This window comes from Bactrocera oleae, chromosome 5, assembly GCF_042242935.1.
Source record: "Bactrocera oleae isolate idBacOlea1 chromosome 5, idBacOlea1, whole genome shotgun sequence".
Taxonomy (NCBI): domain Eukaryota; kingdom Metazoa; phylum Arthropoda; class Insecta; order Diptera; family Tephritidae; genus Bactrocera; species Bactrocera oleae.
In genome coordinates, this window is record NC_091539.1 from 11,825,625 (window position 1) to 11,851,219 (window position 25,595).

General features: G+C 32.4%; 2 protein-coding genes across 8 annotated transcripts in view; both read left to right on the top strand.

Moving 5' to 3' along the window:
- The window catches only part of LOC106615438 (guanylate kinase-like), a 120,677-nt gene extending 99,672 nt beyond the window's left edge, over nucleotides 1-21,005 (top strand). For 5 of the 6 annotated variants that reach the window (XM_036371122.2, XM_070110068.1, XM_036371127.2 and 2 more), the window contains one exon: nucleotides 20,082-21,005. In XM_036371122.2, coding sequence (XP_036227015.1) covers nucleotides 20,202-20,879 — 678 coding nt within the window. In that variant the 5' untranslated portion in view covers nucleotides 20,082-20,201 and the 3' untranslated portion in view covers nucleotides 20,880-21,005. Of the gene's footprint in view, nucleotides 1-17,823; nucleotides 17,976-20,081 lie in introns of those variants that run through there. The other variant, XM_014231655.3, reaches the window with a different exon arrangement.
- The window catches only part of DAAM (disheveled-associated activator of morphogenesis-like protein), an 83,528-nt gene that overhangs the window by 6,096 nt on the left and 51,837 nt on the right, over nucleotides 1-25,595 (top strand). The window contains exon 1 of one of the 2 annotated variants that reach the window (XM_014231652.3): nucleotides 24,021-24,283. The exons of the other annotated variant lie outside the window; for it this stretch is intronic. Coding sequence (XP_014087127.3) covers nucleotides 24,242-24,283 — 42 coding nt within the window. The 5' untranslated portion in view covers nucleotides 24,021-24,241. Of the gene's footprint in view, nucleotides 1-24,020; nucleotides 24,284-25,595 lie in introns of those variants that run through there. 2 annotated transcript variants of the gene reach the window in all.

The following is a 25,595-nucleotide window of genomic DNA, read 5'->3' on the forward strand; positions in this document are numbered from 1 at the left end:
TTGTTGCCTTTCGGTAAGAAAGGTTCACTGCTCTCTAACACAGATGTGAGACAGATGGAACTCGAAACATCGCAGTAATAGCTGAACAAAACTATCAGCAAAATTAATAACAATTGTAGATTAATAAAATGCTGTAATAACCAAGCTTTGGTATAATATAGAAATGTGTATAGTCGCCTGAATTGTATTGGCAAGTCTAAATGACATAAGTCGAGTTAATTCGTAACTGATATGTTGCTAGGTATTTATTTCTACAATTCAAATATAATGCTTAATACCATTTTCCTTAATAATTTCAAACAAACTATAAAATTCTGTACCAAATCAACAGAAATTGTAAAAAAAGTATTAGCACAAAAAATATAAAAAAATTACTGTCTTAGAAAAGTTAGAAAAAATTATTTGCGAAATTATTATGTTATTATTATAAATGTTTACTCATTTGTATAGACATTTGAATAAATTTATATTTAAAATTACTTAGCAGTCGCTAAAATTCTAAATTAGAATAATCTTATTTTCATTCATCTGCCATAAATTGAAAATAAATTTAAAATCCAGTTCATTTAGCGCCTTCACTGACAGCTTGTGGAAATGTATGTGACAACAATAGATACATACAAACAAAAATTTGTCAACCCATGCTATATATTCAAATATACAAAATTATTTTAGAGGACTAATTGGTATTTAAATATGTAATTTTTATTATTTAATGCAGTAATAGACGTCAGCAACTGTTTTTTCTTGTTTTTTATATTATTCTTCTTTAGAATTTCATTTGTATATTTGTGGTATTTATGACATTTAATTTGGTTTAATTTTATTTTATTTGATCTTCTTGTGTTTTATAAATTTTGCTAGAAATTGCCAAAAAAAAATTTTATTTTATATTCTTCAAAATCTTATAAAAAAATTTTGTTGTATTTTAATAGACTTTTGCAAATTTTTTGATTATAAAAAAAATAGTATTAAAGATTTTCATAAAATATTGCTCTTCTTATCTTTTTTTATTTATTTACTTTATTTTATAATATTTTCTTAAATTATCTGCAAAAGACGGTTTTTTTTAAACTAATAACAGCCCAAATTTGTGATGAATAATTTCTTTAAAAAATTTAATATTAATTTTTTTTTTCAATTTAATAACAAAATAATTTAAAATTTTTTTTTTGCTTTAATAAATAAATTGTAATTTAATTTAAAATATTGATTTGCTTTTCTTTCAATCATTTTAATTATAACTTTTTTGTTTTGTTTTTACTCGGTTTTTGCTTAATTTGATTTATATTTTGGCTTTTGTTAAGGTTTAATTTTTATTTTATTGATTTCTGGTTTTTAATAATTAGTTTTTTAACTACTGAAACTTCCGAAATTTTCTTGGTCAAACTTGATTTCTTTACCTTAATTTTGTTTAGAATTCGTTTTTTTTTTGCTTTTATATAATTTCTATATGTTACTAACTTTTTTGTTATGTTTTCAGATTTGAAAGTAATTAAACTAAAATAAACATACATTATATAAAACGATAGCGCGTTCGCTTCTGCTTCCTCAAACTTTCCACAAACAGCCGTCCCATTAACTTCTTACCTAACACGTTGTCTGACTAAACACTTTGCAAATTGTCCCAATTTCGAACGAGGAAACCAACGCCTTACCATCCAGTTCGCACAAGTTGGCCCAGTGCTCGAGTTGCGCTGCTCTGACACACCCCCAGCCCCACGCAATAACACCAGCACCCAAACCATCACAAGCATACGAAAAACTGTCACCGAAACACGCGCAAGATTTCGGTAAAAGTGGCAAGTAAAAGCAAAATTAGTTATGTTAATGCATGCGCAGGCAACAACAAGTGATTTTACCACGTAAATATGTCACATACTACTTGCCACATATGAGGCACATGCACACAAACACTTGTGATTGATAATTTGTGTGGAAAGCAAGTACAAGTAGATTTTTGATTTTTTATATTTTTTTTATTATTATTATTTTTTGGTTTATAGCGCACACAAATTGCTTCCTCTTCCTGCTTTTCAGCGCGACATATGGACCAGCGGCTGGCAAGCCGGTTCTACTGCTGCGCTATTAATATGGCATTGTGGTGTTAATCATCACATGTGATACACATGCATACACACAAACACATATGTGTGCATAATGAAGCCAACAAAAACAAGTGCCATTGTGCCAGGTGCCGCTCCAATGCCCAAATACTCACATATTTACACACACACTCACTTACATTTCACCAGCTTTTCTTTGCAGCACTTTTTGCTGCTTTATTTTTCAGTGTCAGCAGACATTTTATTACCCACCTTGATTTCCCGCTCAGGCAGGTTATCATCTTTGCTTTGGTTGGCGTGTGCCATAGCATGCGATTGCATAATTATTCAAATGCCAGCTTAACGACGGCAGCGCTTTTCTGTAATGTTTTCAATTTGGTTGTTGTTGTTGTTGCTGGTGTAATTAGAATTAGAAAATTCTTTTGTTAATCTGCCACCTTTTGCTTATGTTGCGGCAATAAAAGTGGTATTATTACGGCATTTCTTCCTGCTGTAAAGCGATCTGTGTCGTGAAGTGCAAAGCGAGTTCGTCGCTTAAGTCGTTTGTTGTTCGCATTTGCATACAGCATAGCTGAGGCTATTTCATGCTTCATAATGAACTAATTAAACTACAATAAAGCATTTAAATGAGCGGCACGCAAACAATGGTGCTTGAATCATGTTGTTGTTTTTGTAAAATCAGGAAATATTCGCAATTCAACAGTTAATCTGTGCTGATGACTGGTATCATTGGAGCTATAAAAATTCTTTGAAAGGATTATACACAACACTCTCTATTGAGTGGAAATTTATCGAGCTCTTAGAGATTTCGAAAAATACCGTTATGTGAACCGGTTTGTTGCCTAATGATTCCAATAAAATATAAAATAAAGTCATCTAACATAAAATAGAGGTTTCGAATGTTTATTTTGCTTGTGATAGCTGAAACAAGTCTGGAGCTTATAAGTCTTATGTATATAGATTATTTTGAATATAAGCAAATTATGTGTCTTCATAAATTCCAGTATTTGTCAAAAATTTCAAAGTTAAACTAACTTTATTTATTAATATCATGCCTCTTTTCTTTATTAAACAGATTTTTCACAAGTTCATACGACTCGATTTAGTATAAAAACGACTCGAAAATTGGGTTCATCGAATTCGTTCCTGCAAAAGAAGTCATGGAGACCATTTTAATGATGTTATATCTAGAACTTATTTGCATTGATTGTAATTTACATTAAATAAAAAACATTTGAATTTCCTTAACAATTAGTGTTTTTTTTTTTGGAAAAAAAATCATATCAGTGTTATTGGAAAACCCTGTGTATGGTAGTAATTGAATAAATAAGATTATTTATATACTCCAACAATCAGTCATGTTATTTACATGCCTTTGAAGGTGTTCCACAAGTTCAATTAAGAAAAAACCAAACGTTACAGCTATTTAGGCCACTTTGAAACAGCGTAAGTTTTTTATAAACCTCGTCAATAAATTTTAAAGATTGGTAATTAAGATAAGTAAGATTACTTATAAAAAGCTTATTAATTTAAAAATTAAAGTAAAAATGTTTTCTAGGTTTTTAAATATTTGCCAATATTTTAAAATTATTAACATTCTTATATTTAAATTTATTTCTTAAAACAAAAAATGTTTACTTATCTATATAATTTTGATTTTCTCTTTGCAGGTATGTGAATGTCTTTCTTTACAAAATCAAACTCCTAAGCCTATTTTGTAAGTAACTAGATAATAAAAATATTGAGATTGGACAAATAGATTGTAAAACAGTTCAAAAACATATATCATGTTATTTATATATACAATTTTTTTTAAATTGAAACTTTCAAACACATGACCTTGTTCAAATAATTCAAACTTGCTAACTTTCAAACACCTCTTCAGTTTATTATCCATTTCGCAATAAGTCATTTGTTATACTAATTTGATATACCATAACAAATTTTTAACTTATTTAAATAAAATTAAATTTTTAAACCGTTGGCAACCAATCCAAGAAAGTTTCCAAGACTAAGCTTTCTCAAACCTCTTCAGTTTGTTACATTGTAATATTACTATACTTAATCAAATTTATTTTGATACATACATATATTTCAATATAGATATATTTTTTTTAAATTTTTCTTACTAAAAAATTTAAAACAGGTGGTAGCTTTACTTAATGTTATGTTTACGTCCTGAGTTTGTTATATCGCGTTATTTCTATATTTTATCAATTTTGTCGCTAAAAATTTGCAGTATTAAAAAATTCGTAATTTAAACTTTTTTAAATAGGTGGCAACCCTCTGCAAATTTTTTTTTACATATTCAGTTTATTACATATAATACGATTTTGTTGTACTTAATTTTTCTTCACTTCGAATTTCAATAAGGTGGCAACGATACTTAAAAATACATTTGACCTAAGATTTTTTAAACCTTTTTATTCTGAAATTTGCAATGCAATATTTTATTTATTTCACTATTTTAATTAAATTTAAAAAATTGCAAAGGTTGCAATCCTGCTCAAAATACAAGTGCCGTTTTTTTAATATCAGCATTTTACAAATATCCATTAAGCAATTGAATTTTAGTACATTTTACATCAGCTAATATATGTGCTGATATCAGAACTGAGTTATCTAAACGAAATTAAGTAAATCTTAAATATAAAGAAATTTTTGTGAAATGGTAAAGTTATATATGCTAAATAAATTAATTCATCCGAAATTACGTAATATATGTTAAATAAAGTAATTTATGCCATGCTGTGAACCTAACATTATTGTACTAAAGTGAATTGTTGGTCCACTCGAGAGCGTCACAAAGTAAAATGATTTTCAAATGAAGTTTAATGTACATGCTAATATTTTCACCGTTATTTCGCACAAAATTTAGCAAAGTTAATTAAAAGCTACTAGCAAACTAATATCTATAATTAGATAAGCTTTTTTCTAATAAAAATTCGCAAAATTACATTCACTTATAAAATATAATTGTGTGAATCTAATAAACGTTTTGAAATTTTTTAAAAAGAAATAAAAGAAAACCATGCCATTACTTGCCTTAAAGTAAGTGCCAAGCGCAACAGTAAAGTGTTTATAATTGTATATACACACATACATACTATGTAATTAATGACAGCTAACGCATTTGTGTCTCACAGTCTGCTTTTTCTGTCTTCTACCTTGCCATGCTACACACATACACATACCAAGTTGTCAGCCAAGCGACTATTTTGTTGCCATTTATAGCACAATATATGCTAACGGTATCTGGCATAAGAATGCCGGCATAGTCACATACATACTTATACATATTTCCCACATTTCCGCAATGTACAACAACAAAAGCAAAAAAACAATGAACAAGCAACTGCACACACTGACCAATAATAATAAAATTCTTCCAAAGCATAGCGCGGATGGCAGCGTGTGACCGCCAGCAGCTGAATGCGCTTTAACCCATATTTTCGCGCTCCAACGGCAGGGAAGCGCAGTGTGGTTTAGTGACAGGTACTAGTTGGTAGGCAGCAAGCAGGCCTATGTTTGAGCTTAAAGTGAAAAAATTAATAAAATAGTTTTTTTGTTGCGCATTTGTGGCCGAGGAACTGCTGCGAACAACACAATGAAAAGCAAAAAAAAATATATATAAATAAGTTTTTTACTTTATCTAAACTATTTTTATTTTTTTTGGATATACATACATTGTTTCGCTTGACCTCGAAAAAAGTAGTAGACAGTGAAAAATATTTGTTGTTGCTCTTGTTGTTGTAGAAATACCAAATCTTCTAATTCTAACTAGTTTTTGATAACGCAGAATATTTTTGATGGATCTTTAACCTTTATCCTCACTGCTTACATCGACTATTTAGACACAAGCTCGTTTTCTTTTTTGTGCTTATAGCCGGTGCTATCAGCTATTTTAGAAAGTTAATGTTTCTCTGCAAAAAAAACTAGCTGAGATAGTAGTTATATTAAAGATACCCTTGTATAGGTAAAATTTAGCTCAACTTCGCTAGATTTGATTATAGTTGCGAAATATGTGTCCTAAAAGCTTATACGAGTAAATTCCTAAGCAAAGCTTATACGAGTAAATTCCTAAGCAAACTCGAGTTTTTTTTAGACATTTTGGTGTTAAACGGTTTTAAACACTATCCAAAGAACACAGCTAATCATACGAAAAATTTTATTTATCTCGCTTTAAGTACCACTTATTTGGTAGTTTATGAAAATTCAACCCTGTTTCGTGATAAAAATTATGCTTAACTATTGCCTGGCCGTCCTAATGTAGAGTGCATTAAATACTGCAAAGAGAATACTTGAGAATTCGCTATAAGCACAAATGTTTAAACTCGGGCTTAGTAAACATTTTAGTGTTGGGTATATTAATTACTATTATTGACAAAAGCGAGGCTAATCGTTAGACAATTACACTTCAAAAAATCTTAAAACTGGATTACTTTCGTGTTTATGAAAATACTAACTTGGTTTCTTAAAAAATTTGGTCTAACTTGAATTTTTTTTATCGTTATTGACTGTATATATAATAGCACAATTTAAAATGAATTATAGAGTTTTCTAAACATCGCAAGGGGAATAGTTGTGCATTCATGCACGAAATTCTTACAGATTTGATATATGTTAAGTATTCAATGTTTAAGCTTAAATAAGTACGAGTTCAAACATGTAACTTAGTGAGTTTAAACTCAATCTTTTCAAGGTATTTTCTCTTGGAGTTGCTACGTAAATTGTATTTTAAACACAGTTCCACAAACTTTAAATATAATAGCCATGGCGATGAAATCATTTTATAATCTCCTTAGGAAATGTCCAACTTTTTAGATGTACAGCCTACTTAACCAACCTTATTACTTTCTTGTATATTATTTTTAAAAATAATACTGTATAAACTAGTTTTCTGATAATTACATCGTCTCAGAATACACTTCACACCCTAGCAGTCGCAGTATACCCACCCTAGGGAAGACATTTCCAGCCGAACCCAACTTATTGTTTAATTGCAGCTCGTAGTGTGATGGATTGAAGAAGCTCAAAGTTCAAGTATAGCGTATGTCCTCAATTCAGCTTGAAGTAGGCAATGAAAAGTAATTTTTTGAAGAATAACGTTTTATGGGGTGAGATTTTTTATGAGCAACAGGCGTACTTTTTTTTATGGTTTCAATTGACTATAGTTTTAGCAATTTTGAACTATAAGATTTTCTCAATTTTATCTCCACATTGCAGTGTTTCTTCATTTCACATCTTTTTACCATAAAACTTTCAAACAGTTGGCAACTCTTCTTGAAAATATTTTCAGCTGTAAGTCTTCTGAGCCCGTTTAGTTTAAATTTCAATTATGTTAACAATTTAATTCAATACATTTTTATAAGTGGCAACTCTGTTCTAATATTATTTTAGAGTCATACCTTTATTGATATATTTCAGTAATTTAAAATTTTTGATAGCCAATTAAATGAATTTAAAAAGGTGGCAACTCTTTTTTGTAGCTGTAAGCTATTCCGAATCTTTGCAGTTTGATGTATATATCTACTTTCAACTTGTCAAATTTTAAAAGATGGCAACACTCATTACAATATATTTTTTGCTGCTAACTTTTGAGCATTTTGTCTGTTTAATGCACATACGTTAGTGCTTAACTTTTTAGCTTAATTTTTTTTGTACCGAAAAATTTTCAAACAGATGGCAACTTTTTAAAATTTATTTTGTTTAAGTCAGCCAGGCATTACACTTAATAGTAAAAGAAAATTCTTTAATACGCTTTGGCTATTATTATGGCGACGTTCAAACTGTTTGGTATACTGCGATCGTGACGAAATTTCGCTGTGCTAACAAATTTTGTTGCTCTCAATCGATTTAAAATGCTTTGTAAGCACCCTGTATCTCCTTAATGCATCCTTACTTCTTTCTTTTTTTCCTGTTACTTGCCACAGTGCCTCAGTAACCATTCATCAAAAAACACATAAAAATAACAACAAAAAAGTCTAACTCTGCACAAAAGTTATATAATTTCCACATAACCATGGCCAAAATTAACATACATTTCGTAGCACCGGTCAAACGAGTGTCAAGCGAAGCACCCAAGAACATAGTAAGCGCCGACCTGTTATGCCAAGCTGTCGAACGTTCGACCTGACACACAACGCTCGTTGCGCCACAGCGCGTGGAACCGGTAAGGAAACTAGCGCTATGGAAGTGGCGAAACAACTAGAAATGCACGCCATGCGTCAGCGCGCACATTGTCGTAACTAATACATACACACATACTAAGAAAATGCTTGTTTGCATTCTGACCAAGTTTTGCGCGAGATCCACTACTGCTGCTGCTTCTTCTTCGTTCGTGGCCAATTTTCTTATTGTTTATTTTTAGCTTGAATGTGATTATATAAGCTGCACATACATCAACAACAACTGCAAAAAGCCTGTTTAGACGCATTGTTGATGAGATTTGTTGCAGCAACATCATTTGCCAGAAGTTCAAATGTAGTAAAAACAAAGTTAAAATATATTTTTTTAAATTTGCTACAAAATAAAATTTATTACGAATTCTCTAAAAAATAAGTTTTTTGCAAATTTTCTAATATAAATATTTTTTTCCAAACTTTTTTTGTAACAATCCCGATTTTTTCAGAAAGTTCAAAAAAAAAATTTAAATAGTTTTTAAATAGTGTTATTATTTTTATTTATAAAATTAAATTAAATGTTAAAATGAAAACAAAATTTAAATTTTTTTTTGAATTTAAAATATTATTTTTTTAATTTCTCAAATAGAACACATTTGATTTTTTTGTTCCACAAAATTTCTCGAATAGAAGATATAATAAATATTTTTTTTACATATTTTCCAAAATTATACAGCAATTTTCACCAAACATCAACTAAGTCGCATAACTGCTCACAGTTACAGTTCCTATCAAATTTTATTGGCGTCATTTAACATTTTGAACATTGCGCGGCTGCCATGTACCGTAATTGCAATACAAATGTGCGTGTTTTTAAAGAATCTTTTGCTCTTTGCTCAATTTACACACGCCAATGTTGTTGTTGTGTTCGCTGGCTTGCCAGCACTCATGTAGATTTATTGCGCTGCAGCTTTGAGTTAACGGTTTTCCGGTCTGTCTCATTTGCAACAAAGTGTCTGTTTAATGTCAGTGTTTAATGTTAATTTTTATGCGCAAAATTTATGGTTTAGAATGATGATTGTCTGTTCTAACCTCGTAATGCTTTGTTGTGCGAAAGTTTGTTGCTTAAGTCCTTTGATTTGGCGCGTATTTTCTTTCGATGAATGTCTCATTAGAATCCATGAAAATCATGAAGAAAGGGGAAAAAAGGAGTTTAAAAAAACCGGGTGGATCTACTTGAATTCCGAAGCTATTTCTTCAATGTTGCTATTCAACATTGCTATTCTTCAACTGTCTTTACCTTCAGAGCAAAACTATTTATTTGAATAATTTGAACCGCCGATATCGCACCAATATAGCATATAGCTGTCACAAAAACTGAGCGAACAAATTCCAGTTCTTGTTAGAAATTTTTTTTTATTTGACTGAATATCTTCACCAAATTCAGCATGGATTATTGTCCAAGGCAACAACTTGATATCCAAATACATTTTTTCAGATCGCACTACTACATCTACATATATGCAATTTACCATACGTTATTATCCAAAACAACGATAAAATCTTCGAACCAATTTTTCACACCGCACTACTATCATACAGCTGTCATACAAACTGATCGATCAAAATCAAGCTGCAAACGAAGTTAACGATTTTTCTGGTTTTTTATCAAATAAGTTTTAAAATTCATACATTTTATAAAGAGATCGCAACTCTTCAACTGCTTTCTTAAACCTCTGCAGTCTAAAACACACATTAAATGGTTTTGTTTTGTTTTTTCAGTTTAAAATACTGAAACACTTGGTAACCCCGTTCATCTCATCACTTTTCCCAGTTAATGACTGTTACAAGAGCGCATCCATTAAAAACTTTTTTTAAATCAAGCTAATTTTTAAAATGTCAATCAGTCCGACAAAAAATGCATTAAAATATCTTTAAGAAATACCGTGTATAAAAGAAATATGTTACAACCATATTGGCCTTGAGAAAAATACCAATGAAAACATTTACACATATAAATCAACAGTTATTGATATAGAAATTTATATAATGAAGCGTTGAAATGGTGATATAACGCTAAATATATATATATATATATGTATATGTAATTACATTTTTAAGATTTCTTATGCTTTCCATATTTATTTGTTTAAGTTATATAATATTTATTTACAACAAATGCAATAACGTCACTCATTCGAAGACTTTTTACGTTCATCACCATTTCGATTGCACGCTTTAGTATTTATTAGTTACTATTGTTCAAATTTCCACCTATTGAATATTTAACCTCTTGGGCTTAACATATTATGTGTTGGCGAAGGGGCAATTATTTAGTTGAGGCTTATGATTAATTTATATGTATAACATTTAACATGATTTAAACAGCGCCGCTAGTCAAGCGTATGGAAATCTTTTTACTTTTAGTAAAACAATACATTTGAAAGTTCAATAAGGCACATTTTGATGCAAATTAGATTTATTGCAGTTTGTGGAATTTTACAAAATAATATATCAATAATGCGATAAAATATAGTAATTAGGCAATAAAAGCGGTAAGTCAGCAATTAAAAAGAAAAATACTCGAAAGCATGCATTTCCAAATCGTCAACTATTTAATGAAGACATCTTGATTTTTATTTGAAGCGAAATAAATATCAGTATCACTATTTCATTGTATACATCACTAATTACAAAACTATTCAATAACTAGCTACAGAAATAAAGTAATAAAAATTGTTGCCTACATTTAGGCGAATATTCCAATACTGTGTTGATAAAGTTATAACTGCCATTTTGGATGTTAAAGCTTTACTTAGCTATCAAATTCTTAAGCTGAATGAGTGCTGAAATCCAAAGACAGTTTTTCTACTTGTTTAAACATTTTTTAACTAAACAAGAAATGGTAAAAATTTACGGCACTAGTGATGAAAAATATAGTAGAACATGTAATATTTCTATGGTAGAAAAGTAGGCTGCCATTACTTCTATCTCACCATACTTTGATGGAATTTTTCTTAAAAACAAAAAAAGGAAAAATGGGTGTCTATATTTAGGATGTTTAAAAAATTTAGAAACTTAGAATACTATCAATATAGATAACAGATAGGATCTACACCAGAGAATTACAGTACCAGGCTACAAGCTGAGCTGGTACTTACTCATTATATACATATATTTGGTATGAAATACAAAAGAAAATTGTTGTCTGCATTTAGGTTGAAAGTGAGAGTTTTTAAAAAAATGAAAACTAAACCCATATGTTGATAAATATTTTAGCGGAATTCATAACTAGTTACTACTGAATAATTTTAGACTGAATATTGACTGTAAATCTATAGATACCCTTAGGCTTTCTCTTGAGAGTGATGAGATAAAAGCAAGTTCATCTTATTTGCATTTTTTTGTTCATGGCTAACGTCGAAGAAAGAATGAAAAGTAAAGTTCAGTAAAAATAATAAATCTTGTCTTGTCTCACTTAAATATTCCTCAGCTGTACACTTGTACAGTGTTTTAAGTAGGTGTCTTAAAAACCCAGATCATTAAAACCCAAATAAACAATATCCTGTTCAGGAAGTAATATTTCTTGGAACTACAGATAGAAAAGACATTATAATTAGGTTTTAAAGACAACAATGGTTTAGACTTCAACCACTAAGAGATTTCTAAACTCCTTCGTTATTTTATTATCTCTGAGATTTCATCAACCAACGGAAAAAAATCGTCTATGCTTTTTGTTCTTCCCACAGTTGCGCTGTGGCAGATCAATCGTTTGCATGTTTTAAAACTGTACTGATAATTCGAGTGAAATGCTCCGTCACACGACCCCTTTCAGAATTAGGTACACATGGTTCTCATAGCTTAGTTATTTAACATACTTTTCTCGCAACAAAATATCAGTCCATAAATGATTTGTCATAAGTAAAATGCAGCGCATGACCATTAGTCATAAATTCTGGTTCATATCAATCATTTGCTAATTGCTTTTAACTATTAATTCAAAATAACACCACCGCAACTTAGCTAATGATTAGCCGGTTACACAAAGCGAGTGTTAATTAAATTAGAGGAGTAAAACCCCGCACTGCAATTAATTGTAATCTTACACAATTATTATGAACTCAACGAACCGAGCGTCTTACCATTTGACTCAGAACGATTTGACTCTACATAAACTCACGCTCAAGCCACTGACACCAACAACTTGAACTCGTACTCAGCTAACGGAAGATCTGCAAAACGACTCAAAAACAAAACATACTTTAAAGCGAGAATAAAAAACTCATCAGCGGTTGAAGAGAGCACGCTGTATATGATAAGCCGCTTAGCTTCTTCTACAGTTCAACAACACCGCAGGCTACTTCACTTCTTCTGTCTTCTCGCTTAAGCGCCGCCAGCACGTTGAGTTAGTTCCTCATTCTTACTTGCCACATTCGTTCAGCGGAAGCGGGCGTCTTCAGCAAGCACAGTTAGAGTCTTAAAGCTTCTTAAAAGCCGCCGCCACTGCTGTCCTCGCCGCAATCGCTCGTCGTTCTGACTGTATACGTTAATCTTAAGTGGTGGTTGCGTAAATTTAACAGTTATAATCCTGCGCTAATTGACAGACTGCGCTGCGGTTGAAGCTAAGTGTACGCAGTAAAACAACCGGCAGTAAGATAATTATTATTTATCTTCTTTTAACCCAGCAGAAAGGCGGTCAATTGTCGTTTGAAGTTTGTGTAGTTTGGTGGAGTGGATCGCGGCACTTCCTGGTGAAACTCTTAACTTCATTAGTGGCGTGAAAGATGTCTGTTTATACATATATGCTGCATTATTTTACGAGTCATGAGGAGTTGAGAAGACCTTCAAGGCCATTCTTTGATAATGCGTTAAAATTCACTGTGAACTAGAAATCGCTCTACGGTTAGTAACGAAAGAAAAGCCACAGCAATATTTTATTTATTTTGTTTATTAAAATACAGAATTCATCTATGTTTTAGTTCCAGTACCATGTTAAATCGCATATTTTTCTGATCTTGATAGCCTTAACTAGGCTTAGATGTTCTCTTAGTACAACTGGCAGATGGTTATGGATGAGACCATCTCAAATCACCTTCCATCCTTTGTAATCTTGAACAAAATTTGCCTTTGTTCTAGATAAAATTTTATCACTTGCGTTTTCTGCCATTTATGGTTTCCAGAGCTGACTAAGGATTTTATAATATTCTTTAAAACCAATAATATTATTGCTGATGACCCAAAAATATTAATATGCAAAAAAAAAAATAACGAGCTGACTTAAGATACAACCGCTTAAGTAGGAGAAGCTACTTATTGACTCGAGCTTTTCGAGAAACTCTAAAAGGGTTCGAATGCACCTCGATATAGTATTCAGTTTCCTAAAATACTTGTAGATAAATTGTAATTTTAGAAGTGTAAGGACCAAATTCTTTTGTATATTGAGCCAGTTTTCTTGATCCCCCAGTATAGATAATTACAGATCTTAAGACCCTTATTCACTTTTCACATCTTCTTACAAAAAACTATCTGGCTTTCAGAGACAACTTTAACCTCATAAACCCTCTTATTATTCAATTAATACTAAGATGACCCTAAATATAGAAAGATATTCATTTTTGCAGCAACAACTTAGGGATGTTGAGCGATTCCTAGAGTCGGATTTGGTCGATTTACAGAGTTCTTGTGAGAAGGAAGGTGCCAAACATTCTCCAACGTTCATGAAAAGTCCATTTAATATTTCAAAGCTTACTAAAACGTTGATTACTACGGTGCCCTATATTTCACTAGTTAATTTTTATTTTCAGCGAAGATATAAAGGTTAACTAAACACCCCGTCTTCTTGTATTGAGACCTTTTAAGAACTAGTTTTTGGAAAAACTGCTGGAAAACTAATTTCTACAACAATTTCACTTTTAACTTTACTTATCTCACACTCTTAAGTTTGCTCATATTACCCCAACGGCACTACGCAAGTCTACTTATCGAAAAATGCTAACAACATTTTAAATTGCAAAAAATTTCCACATCCGAAAAAAAAACAAAAAATATTGAAACTACAATTTAGCCGCCGGCACCCACAAGCCCATCGATCAACCGTCAGTGCGGTCAAAGCTGTCAGTTTTGTTATGCTTACCTCCGCTTTTCGGCTCTCTCACCATCAATTTCGCCACCATACTCGCAGCTGCTGTCCGCAACATGCCAGTGGTGAAAGGAAATTTGAATTTTGTGCGAAATGATAAATTAAAATAATGTGTTTTCATAAAAAAAATTAAATTTTTGCGCAGAAATTTGTAAAGGAAGTAACTTTTTGTATGAAAATAAAGTGTCTACTTTCAATTTCAACAACAAGTTTTGATATTTTTTGTGTATTTCTTTTTAAGAAGTTTATTTTTATGTGATGTTGTTGCAGGTGTTGCTGCCACTTAACCGTTAACTGACGAGTAAACGAAATTTATTTCTAAAGAAAATGTTGCAATACGAAAACGGAAGTGGAAAAAATCATGGAGTATTTTGGAAAATTAATTGAAATATTAGATTTTTTTTAAATAAAAAAATATATAAAGTGTCTCCACTTAGTGAAGATTCGTTTAAATCACCTGAGAGCTTTAAAGCTGTAAAAGCTGTTGCTCCTCAAATATTTTCCCTTTTAACGAATACTGAGTTTTCTTTTTTCGATTTAAAATATGACGACCTTTGCTAATAATTCCAAAAAAAAATAGTTTTTCAATAAGTTTTAAGCTTTTATCGAGCTTTATTTGTTTGATAAGCTCAAGGTCAAGGTTGAGGAGGCATGTCATATCTACTACCATTATTATTATTAGGAATAAGATGACGCTGAAATATGCATAAGCTTTAAGCTTTTACGGAGCTTTATTTTTTGAATATATATCAAGAAGGACGAGAAATATCCTGACCACTGCTTTTATAATTATTAAGAAGAATGTGGGCTTAAAGTTTGGTACCGTAAAACCTTTCATACCATACAAAACTTTCATCTTACGATACAAATTGATGATATTCTGATTTTAAGCTTTAAGCATTTAGGGAGCATAAGTTGTATGATAAACTCGAGCAAATATATGAAAAGGTATACACAATTGTTATGAATCAAATAATAAAATAGTTGGTCACACTCAAATCGTGTTCAAGTAGTAAGCAAGTTTTACTGGTATAACAATTCTATATAAAATATATTGAAGTACACCAAAATGCCGCATCGAACAAACCACTGGTATAAATTAAACACGCTGGCATAATTAAATTTTGTTAAAAAAGCAAGAGGTTATATACATTTTAGAAAAGGCATCTTAATATTTCAATTAATTAGATGATTTTACTTTTACTTACTTTGTTGTTTCCACAGGTGAACTTCTTGACGAAATAACCGAGCTCAGACATGAGGCAGAAAGAAGTGGCAAATTCAAGAAAACTGCTCTGGCTTCTATTACACTTTATTTTCGAGCCATTTGAAAAGAACTCAGCGACATGCCACACTTGTTCCGCATTCTATCAATAAAAATGTCTGTCTTTCTACTTTTTTACTACAAATCTTTATGGTATTTTATGTTATAATCTCTTTTTTCTTTTTCCTTCTCCACCTGTTTCATAACTGTCAATGGCAACAATATGAACTACCTGTAATAAATCATCGAAGGCAAACAATTGGAATTGCGCTCAATTAATGCAAACATTTCTGAGTATTACTTCATAACTGTGCTATTTGTTCCCTTTGGCTTTGCAGCATAATAAAATCTATAATTCAGTGAATTGCTTGCGGATTTAACGCTTATTAAAATGCATAATGGAATTAAGTCGGGTATAAAAAGTTGAGTGAAATAACAATTGGAACCAGTTTGTGATTCACTGTGACGGTGAGGTGACAGTTTTGAGAATTGTATGATTCTTGCAAAGGTGTACTGTATCACAGTCGGCTCTACTAAACCATGCAGAAAGTATTGATAGTAAAACTGATGAATGAACCATGATTCTTATGGAGTTATGCGGTGAACAGAGAAAGTAGTAGCATTCCTGTCTTAACTAAACTGCCCAAGCAGTGTTTAAATGTTAAAGAGGATTTGGAGTAGCTTTGTAAAAGGTATATAGTGTATCTGAGGCCAGGATAATTACGAAGGAAACACCATTAATATTCCAGATATTAATTTTATTTATTTATAAGCATTTCAAAAGAAATGACAAGTCTCTTGATTTCTGCTGCCCAACTTGTCGTGGATCAAATATCGTCAAATTGGGAGACCACGCTCTATAAATCACAGTCGTACTCTTTGCGGTGCTGAGAGAAACAAGAAGCGTGATTAAGTCTTTGTATACCGACAAGACGTCCTAAGCTCATTACAAATTTGCTCGGATGATTAATTTTGTTACCAAATAGTTGCTGTGAATGCCTAACTAAGGGAGTAGAAAGTTGCTGCAACCTTAGTATCGCAAAAGAGGGACTTCTTGACTTACTTTATCGGTCGCAAGAGGTTCAACTGAATCCAACAGCACAACAGCTCTTGTGCGTGGCAGATAAGAAAACTCCCATCTACTTCCATGAAGAGAATATTTCGAAGAAGGTCACTTTTCTACCAGCTTATTATCTGCACAGTTTCTTTGGTTACGTTACACGTTACGACAGCTTATAAACCCGCTCTGTACCTAAAACCGGTTGTACCTAACACAAAACTCCCATAAAAATTTATCATAAAGTGCCTCATAAATCGACAAACCGTACACAAATTTGTTGAGCCGATCAAAAATCTGTTGAGGTGGCTATTGTCTGCTTCGGCTCTGTCTCCTGGTTATCTGAGGAGCGGCCCAGATGTTTCAACCTTAGTCTTGCCAAAGCTGAACAATGGCGGAGACAGTGCCTGGATGTTTCCACCACACTTCCTGCCATACAACTTTGACAATTTGCGTCCGATTGGATTTTCAGCATTAGAGCATGAATGCCTGTTGGACAATCCCATATGCGTAGCTCGATGTAATCGGGTGTGAATATAAGCTAAACTTTACTTGAGCGAAAGGCCAACGAACTCAATATGACTGTACTACTATCAAACCTTTTTGAAAGAGTCTACACTTCAGTAGTTCTACTGCTAACTAAATGGCATTTGCTTTAAACAGCTATCTTGGTCTGAAGACTGGAAACTATATTTACAGAGTGCTCTCGACAATTGACTTGCTCACAGAGGTTTCTGTTAAACTTCGACACTTTCGTGTGGAAGTTTATATAATTTAGTACATTATTTTTCTTGCTAAAAAACCTCACTAGCAGGTGATTTATCGGTTTTTTTTCTTTAATATTCTGCCAACTAGTCACTTACAATCACTTAAGAAATCGCTACTGATTACATAATCTAATTAATACGATTCTAATTAAATATGCCACAAGCTTGCAACTAAATGCAAATGCCAATTTATGTAAGTGTTTTAGTATTTGCTAAGCAAGCAACTTTAGTCTAATATAACCAGTTCGTTAACGACCAACTCTGCAAGCCATCTGCAACGAAGCGGTGATGTAATACAACAACACATCAGCCAAAAGCAACTCACGACAAGTGAAATCGAAACGGCAACTATTTATCAATCAAAAATAAATAAATAAAAATTAAAATTAATAGTAATTCTAGTTATTCTAGAAGTGTTGCCTTTACGTAATATTTCTGTTAGTAGTTTTGCAAAAAAATAAGGAAAGAATAATAATTTAATCAACGCTGAGCTTAGTGGTCAACCTTGACTTAAGGCTGGTGGATGAATTTCGTGTAAATTTGGAGCAATTTCGCAATCGGTAAGACTTGTTTATGCAAGAATATGCAAAAAATATTGTACAAAGTTTTAAAAATTAATATTCAAAATTTGTAACAGTTTTCATATTTTTTGGCAATAAATCATGCACTTTTAGTTGGAAGTCAAAAATAAAAATTCATAATCCGTTAATTCTGGCCGCATGTGCGCATTTTTGTTAACAGTTTTAACAAATATGGTAACATTTCTGAGCAATGCCGTGAGTGACCGACTAATTATTTTAAGATGTTTATGTGTAGTCAGACACATGATAAAATTACAATTTTAAAGTAGTTACTTCTTTGCCAATAAATTATTATATTTTATAAAGATGAAAACTTAGCATCAATAAAAAAGGTTTCGACTTGACTTGATAGAAATTTGAAAAAAATAACTAAATTAACAATTTTAAAAATAATGACTGTTTGTGCTGATCCAGTTACAACCGGAGTTCTTTGCGGTGACCGCTACTAATCCTTGGAGGTTCAACTAAAATCAATCGGACAAAAGGAAAATAGAAAATTTAGTGCTTTTTTTTTAATAAACAGGTCTCAAGAAAATGTTTTCAAGATTTTCCGAAAAAACTCAATAAATAATCGAAATTAAAAAAAAGCTTAAATCAGATGCACTAGTTTTTCATGTTTTCAAAACTCTGTATAAATTTCGATGAAGTCTACCGAGCGGTTGTGGAACTAAACTGATCTAGTTCAAGAAACATAGTTTTGAGAAAAGGCATTTGAAGTTTTACACTAACGTGGCGGAGCGCCTGAGAACACTTTTCTCATTATCGAAGAACTCGAAAAATATTGCTCGAACTTACTTAAAATTTTCATAGAATATTTCTGAGATATTATACTTAAAAAAATGCTTAATGCTGGCTTCATCTAACCCCCTAAAAAGTATATACATGTATATAATATAATAATAAGAAAAAGGATCAATCAATGAACGATTTTAATTGTGTTACATAGTGTGATTCGAAAAAGATTTCATTTGTTTAATAAAAAACATAAATAAGTTTCTAGCTAGCAGCACTACTTAAAAAATAGTTGGTCGTACTTTCTCTCCTGCACTATGTAAAATTAAAATCGTTCAAGCTAGCAACACCACTTGAAAAGTGTTTTCTATCTCTCTCTCCTATACTCATCCTTCCTTTAATTCCGGTTGTAGCGTAGGGCCTATCTTTTTGGTTTCAGTAATAAAGAATCATTAGAAAGATAGGCGATTATTCAGGTTTTTTAGTTCGTTGGTAGGGCTGCTAGGTTAATTTATGAACCTGCCATAAAAATTGACATTTATAATGCGAGCCGCTTGCTTCAAGACAAATGCCCGGCATCCGTTACTATCATGGGAAACAGCCGCTATGCCCTCCCTCGCAGAAGGATTGTGTTATGTGGATGCTTTCAGCTTTGGAACTCTCCTTCGACTTTACCGTTTTGGGCAGCTCTACCAGTAGCTAAGCTACTGCCGGCATCGCTCTTAATATCATTGCACTTATTGAGCCTCACTGGTTCACCTCAAAGCTAATAGTTCTTGCAGTCATTATGAATCATATCTTTCATAGTCATAGCCAGTATTTTGAAAAAGAAATTTATAATACAATAGAAAAGAAATCTAGAGATTATCATTCTGCCCGTCGAATCCACCATCGTTCAGGTCTATAAATACTTTCTGGACTATTGGGTATTTTAATATGTTTGCTTGTGCTCCTTTTATTGAAATCCAGAGTCTCATTCATATTGTCACACAAAACTGTTAAGGTTGACATAAACTATGTCAAAGGGAGTTTTGGAAATTGAAAACTTGCTATATTCCGTTTAGATAAACCAGACTATTCTGAAAGCTTATAAAAACTACAGCAAATCCGCTCTCTAAATATGCCTGCATGCTTGTCTAAGACTTGCACTTTCATGTCACATTCTTCTAATACAATTTTCTTAATTTACTCGACGTTTTCTTATCAGATCGATCCATTGCAACGAGTTTATTATTTGTATAACTAGAATTGAAGAAATAGCTTATTTTAGTTCCGGTTTCTCTGAGTATTGTAGCAATAGCACCGAAATATCTACGAAACTGGGCTTCAAGTAAATTTTTTATATCGTTTTAGGGTCAACGTCAGCCTGTTTGACCAACAATAAAAAGTTCGTTGTAACAGCAGTGAGCCGCTTAATAAGAACTAACAAACAACCAGGCAATTAGAATTCTACACTGCGTTCTGCATCGCAAAATGTTGCATGCCTTAAAAGCAGCCGGTGCAAAGAAAGATATCACCCTTAAGATGTGCACTCAGCTTGTAACAAAAGGACCACGTCCATTGGTGCTATGCGGCCCCTCTGGCTCCGGCAAGAGTACTTTGCTTAAGCGGCTCTTCGAGGAATATCCGAACACCTTCGGTTTCAGCATATCACACACGACACGCACACCACGTGCCGGTGAGCAGCATGGCAAAGATTATTATTTTATTGCAGAGCAAATGATGCGCGAAAAGATAGCAAATGATGAGTTTATAGAAACCGCTACTTTCAGTGGCAATATGTATGGCACAAGCAAGGCCGCGGTGCTTGAGATCCAGAGTACCGGCAAAGTGTGTGTCTTAGATATCGAACCACAGGGTGTGGAGCAAATTAAGAAAACTGATTTGAATCCCATACTGGTTTTTAATAATCCACCAACAATAAAAGATTTGGAGTTGCGTTTGCGCAAGCGCCAAAGCGAAACGGAGGAGACGTTGCAGAAGCGACTTGCCGCTGCCGAGGCGGAGATAGCTTATGGTTTGAAGCATGGAAACTTCCATAAGATCATACATAATGTCGATATTGATGTGGCATATGCAGAGTTCAGGGAATTCATTTTGAGCGAACTGAAGAAGCAAGAAGAGCAAGGCGTCCAAATATGTTGGGAGTGAGCTCAGGAGAGCATTTAAAGTTTCACTAAATTAATAAAATTGATATTTGAATTATTGAAAAAATAAGTGTTTTAAAAAACATACACCGCAATGTTGTAGAAGTTCGTCAATAAAATATTATAAATATATAGAGATTTTTAATTTGTCGACAGAAAAGTTTAAAACTATATTTTAGTTGATAAAAAAAAATGTAGAAATCTAATTAGAGCTTTATGTTGTGTTATGTTTTGCAGAGCGGATAAATATATTTATAATAATTTTGGTTGGCGGGAAAAAAATGTTAGGGATTAATTAAAGCTCAGAGCTTCATTTTGAACACATACTTAACAAAATATTCAGTTTTATTTTTCGCAATATGGCAATAATATTCCTAAATGTCTAAAAGCTAAATTTATAAAATTTTAGGTAGTTTACAAATAGTTTTCTCAAAAACTTCAAAAGGCTTGATTTAAACACTTTGTAATACCTTCACTCTGTTTTGACAAGGTGTTAGGGGTCACAATTAAAAAAAAAATATTATTTTTTGTATTTTCTTAAAAGATGAAATCTTCGAAATATTTTCTGATAATTTGCAGTAAAGCCGACAAATAGAACATTTGGAGTTATTTGATTATTAGTAAATGGGTTCTTGGGCGTTTTGGAACGTTAATGTAAAACTTCAAATGCTTTTTTCTCAAAATTATTTTTTTTGAGCTGGTGACTGTAGCTCGATAACCACTCGGTAGATTTCTATAAAATTTGTATAGCTTTTTGAAAACATGACGCTTGATCGTAGGATTTTTTTTATATATATAATATTCTGCTTGGTTTTAATTGTTGCAGAAAATAGCTAGTGAAGATAGATATTTTCTTTTAAGTTTACTCGAGAAATATTTTTCCTCAAATTTAGTGAATCTGTTGATTTATTGAAACAGGAAGAATGAATTATGGTCACAGGAACATTTCGGCAACGAAAGAGTTGGTTAAGTCAGAGGCATCTCTAGACGAATACGAGGCAGAGAGGGAGCTCAATACGCCATTTGAATAAATAGCCCAAAATAGATGGAAATCCACAACCAAGTATAGGATAGCGAAACAGATATGGCCAAATTATGGCAAGACAAAAACTATGGACTTATTATATAGGTCCAGAAAAAGTGTATATAAGACATACAAGAACCATAACGGAGCATTGGCCATTTGGAGACCATGCGTTAAAAATAGCGCCTATTATAGCACTTGCCGTAGCTTCAAACTCGAAGAAAGCAAGGAAACAATTATTCTACACTTCCTCTGTGAGTGCCCAGCTCTTTCACAAATCAGAAATCGAACTTTTGGATTCCATCAGTTACCAAACCTTGAATGTTTAGCTACAAAAAGCATAACGCAGATAAGTAGTTTCATTGGGGGCTCCAAATGGTTTGAACACAACAATGGAACGTGATATCAAGATATAAGGTCTTACGATAGTGTATCAAAATGGCGCTTCTGCTCCCGAAGGGGCAGCACATTTACCTACCTACTTAATGGATATGTGCCCATATAATTGGTGAACAGTTCTGTGCTGAACATTCTTTATATTGGTAAGAAATCATTTGGGAGTTTGTCTGGATTCGAATGTTATCAGGATTCGGCGATTTGGTATATCAGCTAGAGTTCTTAAAAATATATCTTGCTCTCAAGTTTTCACCATATGTAGTGTTAATTTATGTTATGCTAACATATGCTCAACATTTTCTCACTTTTTTTGTGAAACCATGCAGTTATAAAATTGTTTTGGTATGTTCTTTATGTTATATTATGATATTTATGCTGAGTGTTTTATTTCACGCTTAGTAATATTTGGCAGTACTTAATTTAACCAGGTCTTGGGCTATGCCACATTATGAACTACCCTGAAATATACCCCCTTTGGAGTCTAACATGAAGTTTGAAACACATAGTGGAAAGCGTCGGAGATCCTCTAAAGTACGAGTTATAAATCATCGACGTGGCGAGCTGAATGGATTTAGCTTTGTCCGTCTGTCTGTATATATATATAAAGGATTAACGTGACGAGCTAAGTCGATTTAGCTATGTTCGTCTCTCTGTATATTTGCGAGCTAGTCCCTCAGTTTTTGAGATATCGATCTGAAATTTTGATTTTCCCATAACAAGGTGCTCATTTAGCGGAACCGCCGATAGCTACTGCATATAGCTGCTGAACGATCGGAATGAAGTACTTTTATGGAAAACTTTTTAACTTGGGGAGATATCTTCTCGGAATTGGGCACGAATTATTTTCCGAGACTGCTGTATAAACTCCGAAATTGTTCATATCGGACCACTATAGCATATAGCTGCCATACAAACTGAAGGATCAAAGCCATGTTGTGGTAAGCAAAACTTTATTGTTCAAAGCGATATCTTCACGAAATTCTGCACGGATTATTGGTTGAGACAGCGTTACAAGCGCTGAAAAAAAATTTTCTAATCGGACTACTATAGCATATAGCTGTCATACAAACTAAACGATCGGAATATAGTGCTTGTATATCTTTTGTATATGTAGAGGACATTATAGCTTCGGTGCAACCGAAGTTAAGGTTTTTCTTATTCTTTGTGATCTGGGCTTATACAACTAAAATTCAAATATTGCTTACGAGCCATATTCCATTAATAACCACAATTATTATTAAACGCCTACTTTTGTAGTTTTCTAAGTTCAAGGAAATAATACCGCACCCAAAACCAGCTTCAATATTGATTTGCTTGAAGCTTCACGAAATAAATTTATATTTTTATGCCATTATTTTTATATACTGAACTTGAATTATTTCGTAAAACATACCAAACCACAACTGTTTGGACAAGTGTAACTCAAGCGCTGATAGAATATATAAAGAATAAACAGTTATAAAGCAAATAGCTAGTAAATTGAAGTTATATACCTACATAATCACATTTTTACCCACACATAGCCATCACTTTAGATAAAAATATAAACAATTTAGCTGCAGCTATCTATTTGGATAAGCAGAAGCTTCGATAAAAACAGCTGATAAAAGCTGCTAAAGCTGTGTGTAATGTGTGCACTCACACATACAAACGTAAAGATAAAAATATATTATTTCTGTAAAGATGTTTAAATATTTTTTGCTAAGTTCAGCTAACTGGAGCAGTTGTCTGTGTAACTTGTTGGTAGATTATTATGAGATCGTCTCGAGTTGCCTACGAAAGCAGTCTGTGTTCTGTGCGCGATTGTTTAACGGTTTAATTAAGAAACAGTCAACTTTTTTTTTGTATTTCTAACGTGTAATTTTGAACTAGGAGATCTCTAAAAGATAATTGATGTGTTAATTTATTTGAAAATATATGGCGGAAGCTGCAGAGTTAGCGATAAAATGCGGAAACAACACATAAAGCGTGAAGCAGAAGTGATTGAGGTATAATTATTGTCATTACAAATCATAATTACCAAAAAGTAATCAATTACATTTAGTTTGTTATAAATAATGGTTTTTTGAAGCCTTCCAGCTATAGAAGGTCTCTGTCGGTAGTCGAAAAGTGCAGTATTGACTCCAAAAATAACATTTAAGCATAAAAAGAGCTTCTAACCACATAAGCAGTGCTTACAAAGCTACAAGAATCGAGCCTAAGATTAAATTTACTCGTATATATGGTAAAATCTAAAAACGGCTTAAGTCAACTTATGTTAATGATGACATTTGCGTTAAAGCGAACCAAGTTTTACGAGGCTTGATGATTTCTTTCGCTTTCATACAATACATTATAGTTGAAAACTTCAAATTCAGTTAAAATAGTACCAAAATGTATGCCTAAAGCTTTTTTTAAACATCAAATTTTAGCTTTAAGCGACTTAAGCCATTTTTACATATAACCACAGATATACAATTATGTATGTATTATTACAATTTTGTAAATAGAAGTGCTATATAGACTCAGCATCACTGTATTTTTAGCTAACTATATAAAGCACATTCTTCACTTCAATACACAAAAAAATCGCACCATAGTATTAGTTCCTAGATGTAGTATCGCTTATTTCTTCTGTGGGTTGTACATATAGCTGGAAGACTTTCTGTGCTGACATTTTCTCTACGGCTTGAGTCTGCCCTTGGATCAAAGTTGTCCTTAAAATTTTATTTTATACATGATTAACTGTAATTCTTAACTAGATAATTTGTATATGTTTTGGACTGTTTTCGAGAGTACTATCGTAGTTTCGGCTATCCTGTACGATATACAGAGTTAATCGATTTTTTCTGACAAACTGGTCTTGTGGGAGCTTTATACAATTATCTAAAGGTTTATGCATCAACTGATCAACTTTCTGGTAGATAGAACTTCAAATTAGTCTTTCAAGAGTATAAATAATACAAAGGAATTCAAATCATTTTTTCTTAGCTAGCTATAGAACTTCTTCACATACTTTGACCCATACTTTCTACCTTAGGCAAACTTTCTAGCGTGTAAAAATTCATTACGGGATTCGGAACAAGTTTTGTCCAATTTTGTTTAAATATTTCAACTTATATTACCTTTCTGCAAGAGCTTTCTTGCTCACCGAAAGAAAAAGCTTCCTATCCATTGCGATTTGAGCCTTTCCAACCAAATTAGAATCTGATTTTTATACGGCTAAGAACTATCGACGCGACAGCATTTCCCGAAACTCTCTCGAAAATACTTTTTGCGCTAAAATGCCAACCAAAATAAAGTTCAACAGCGATATAGATG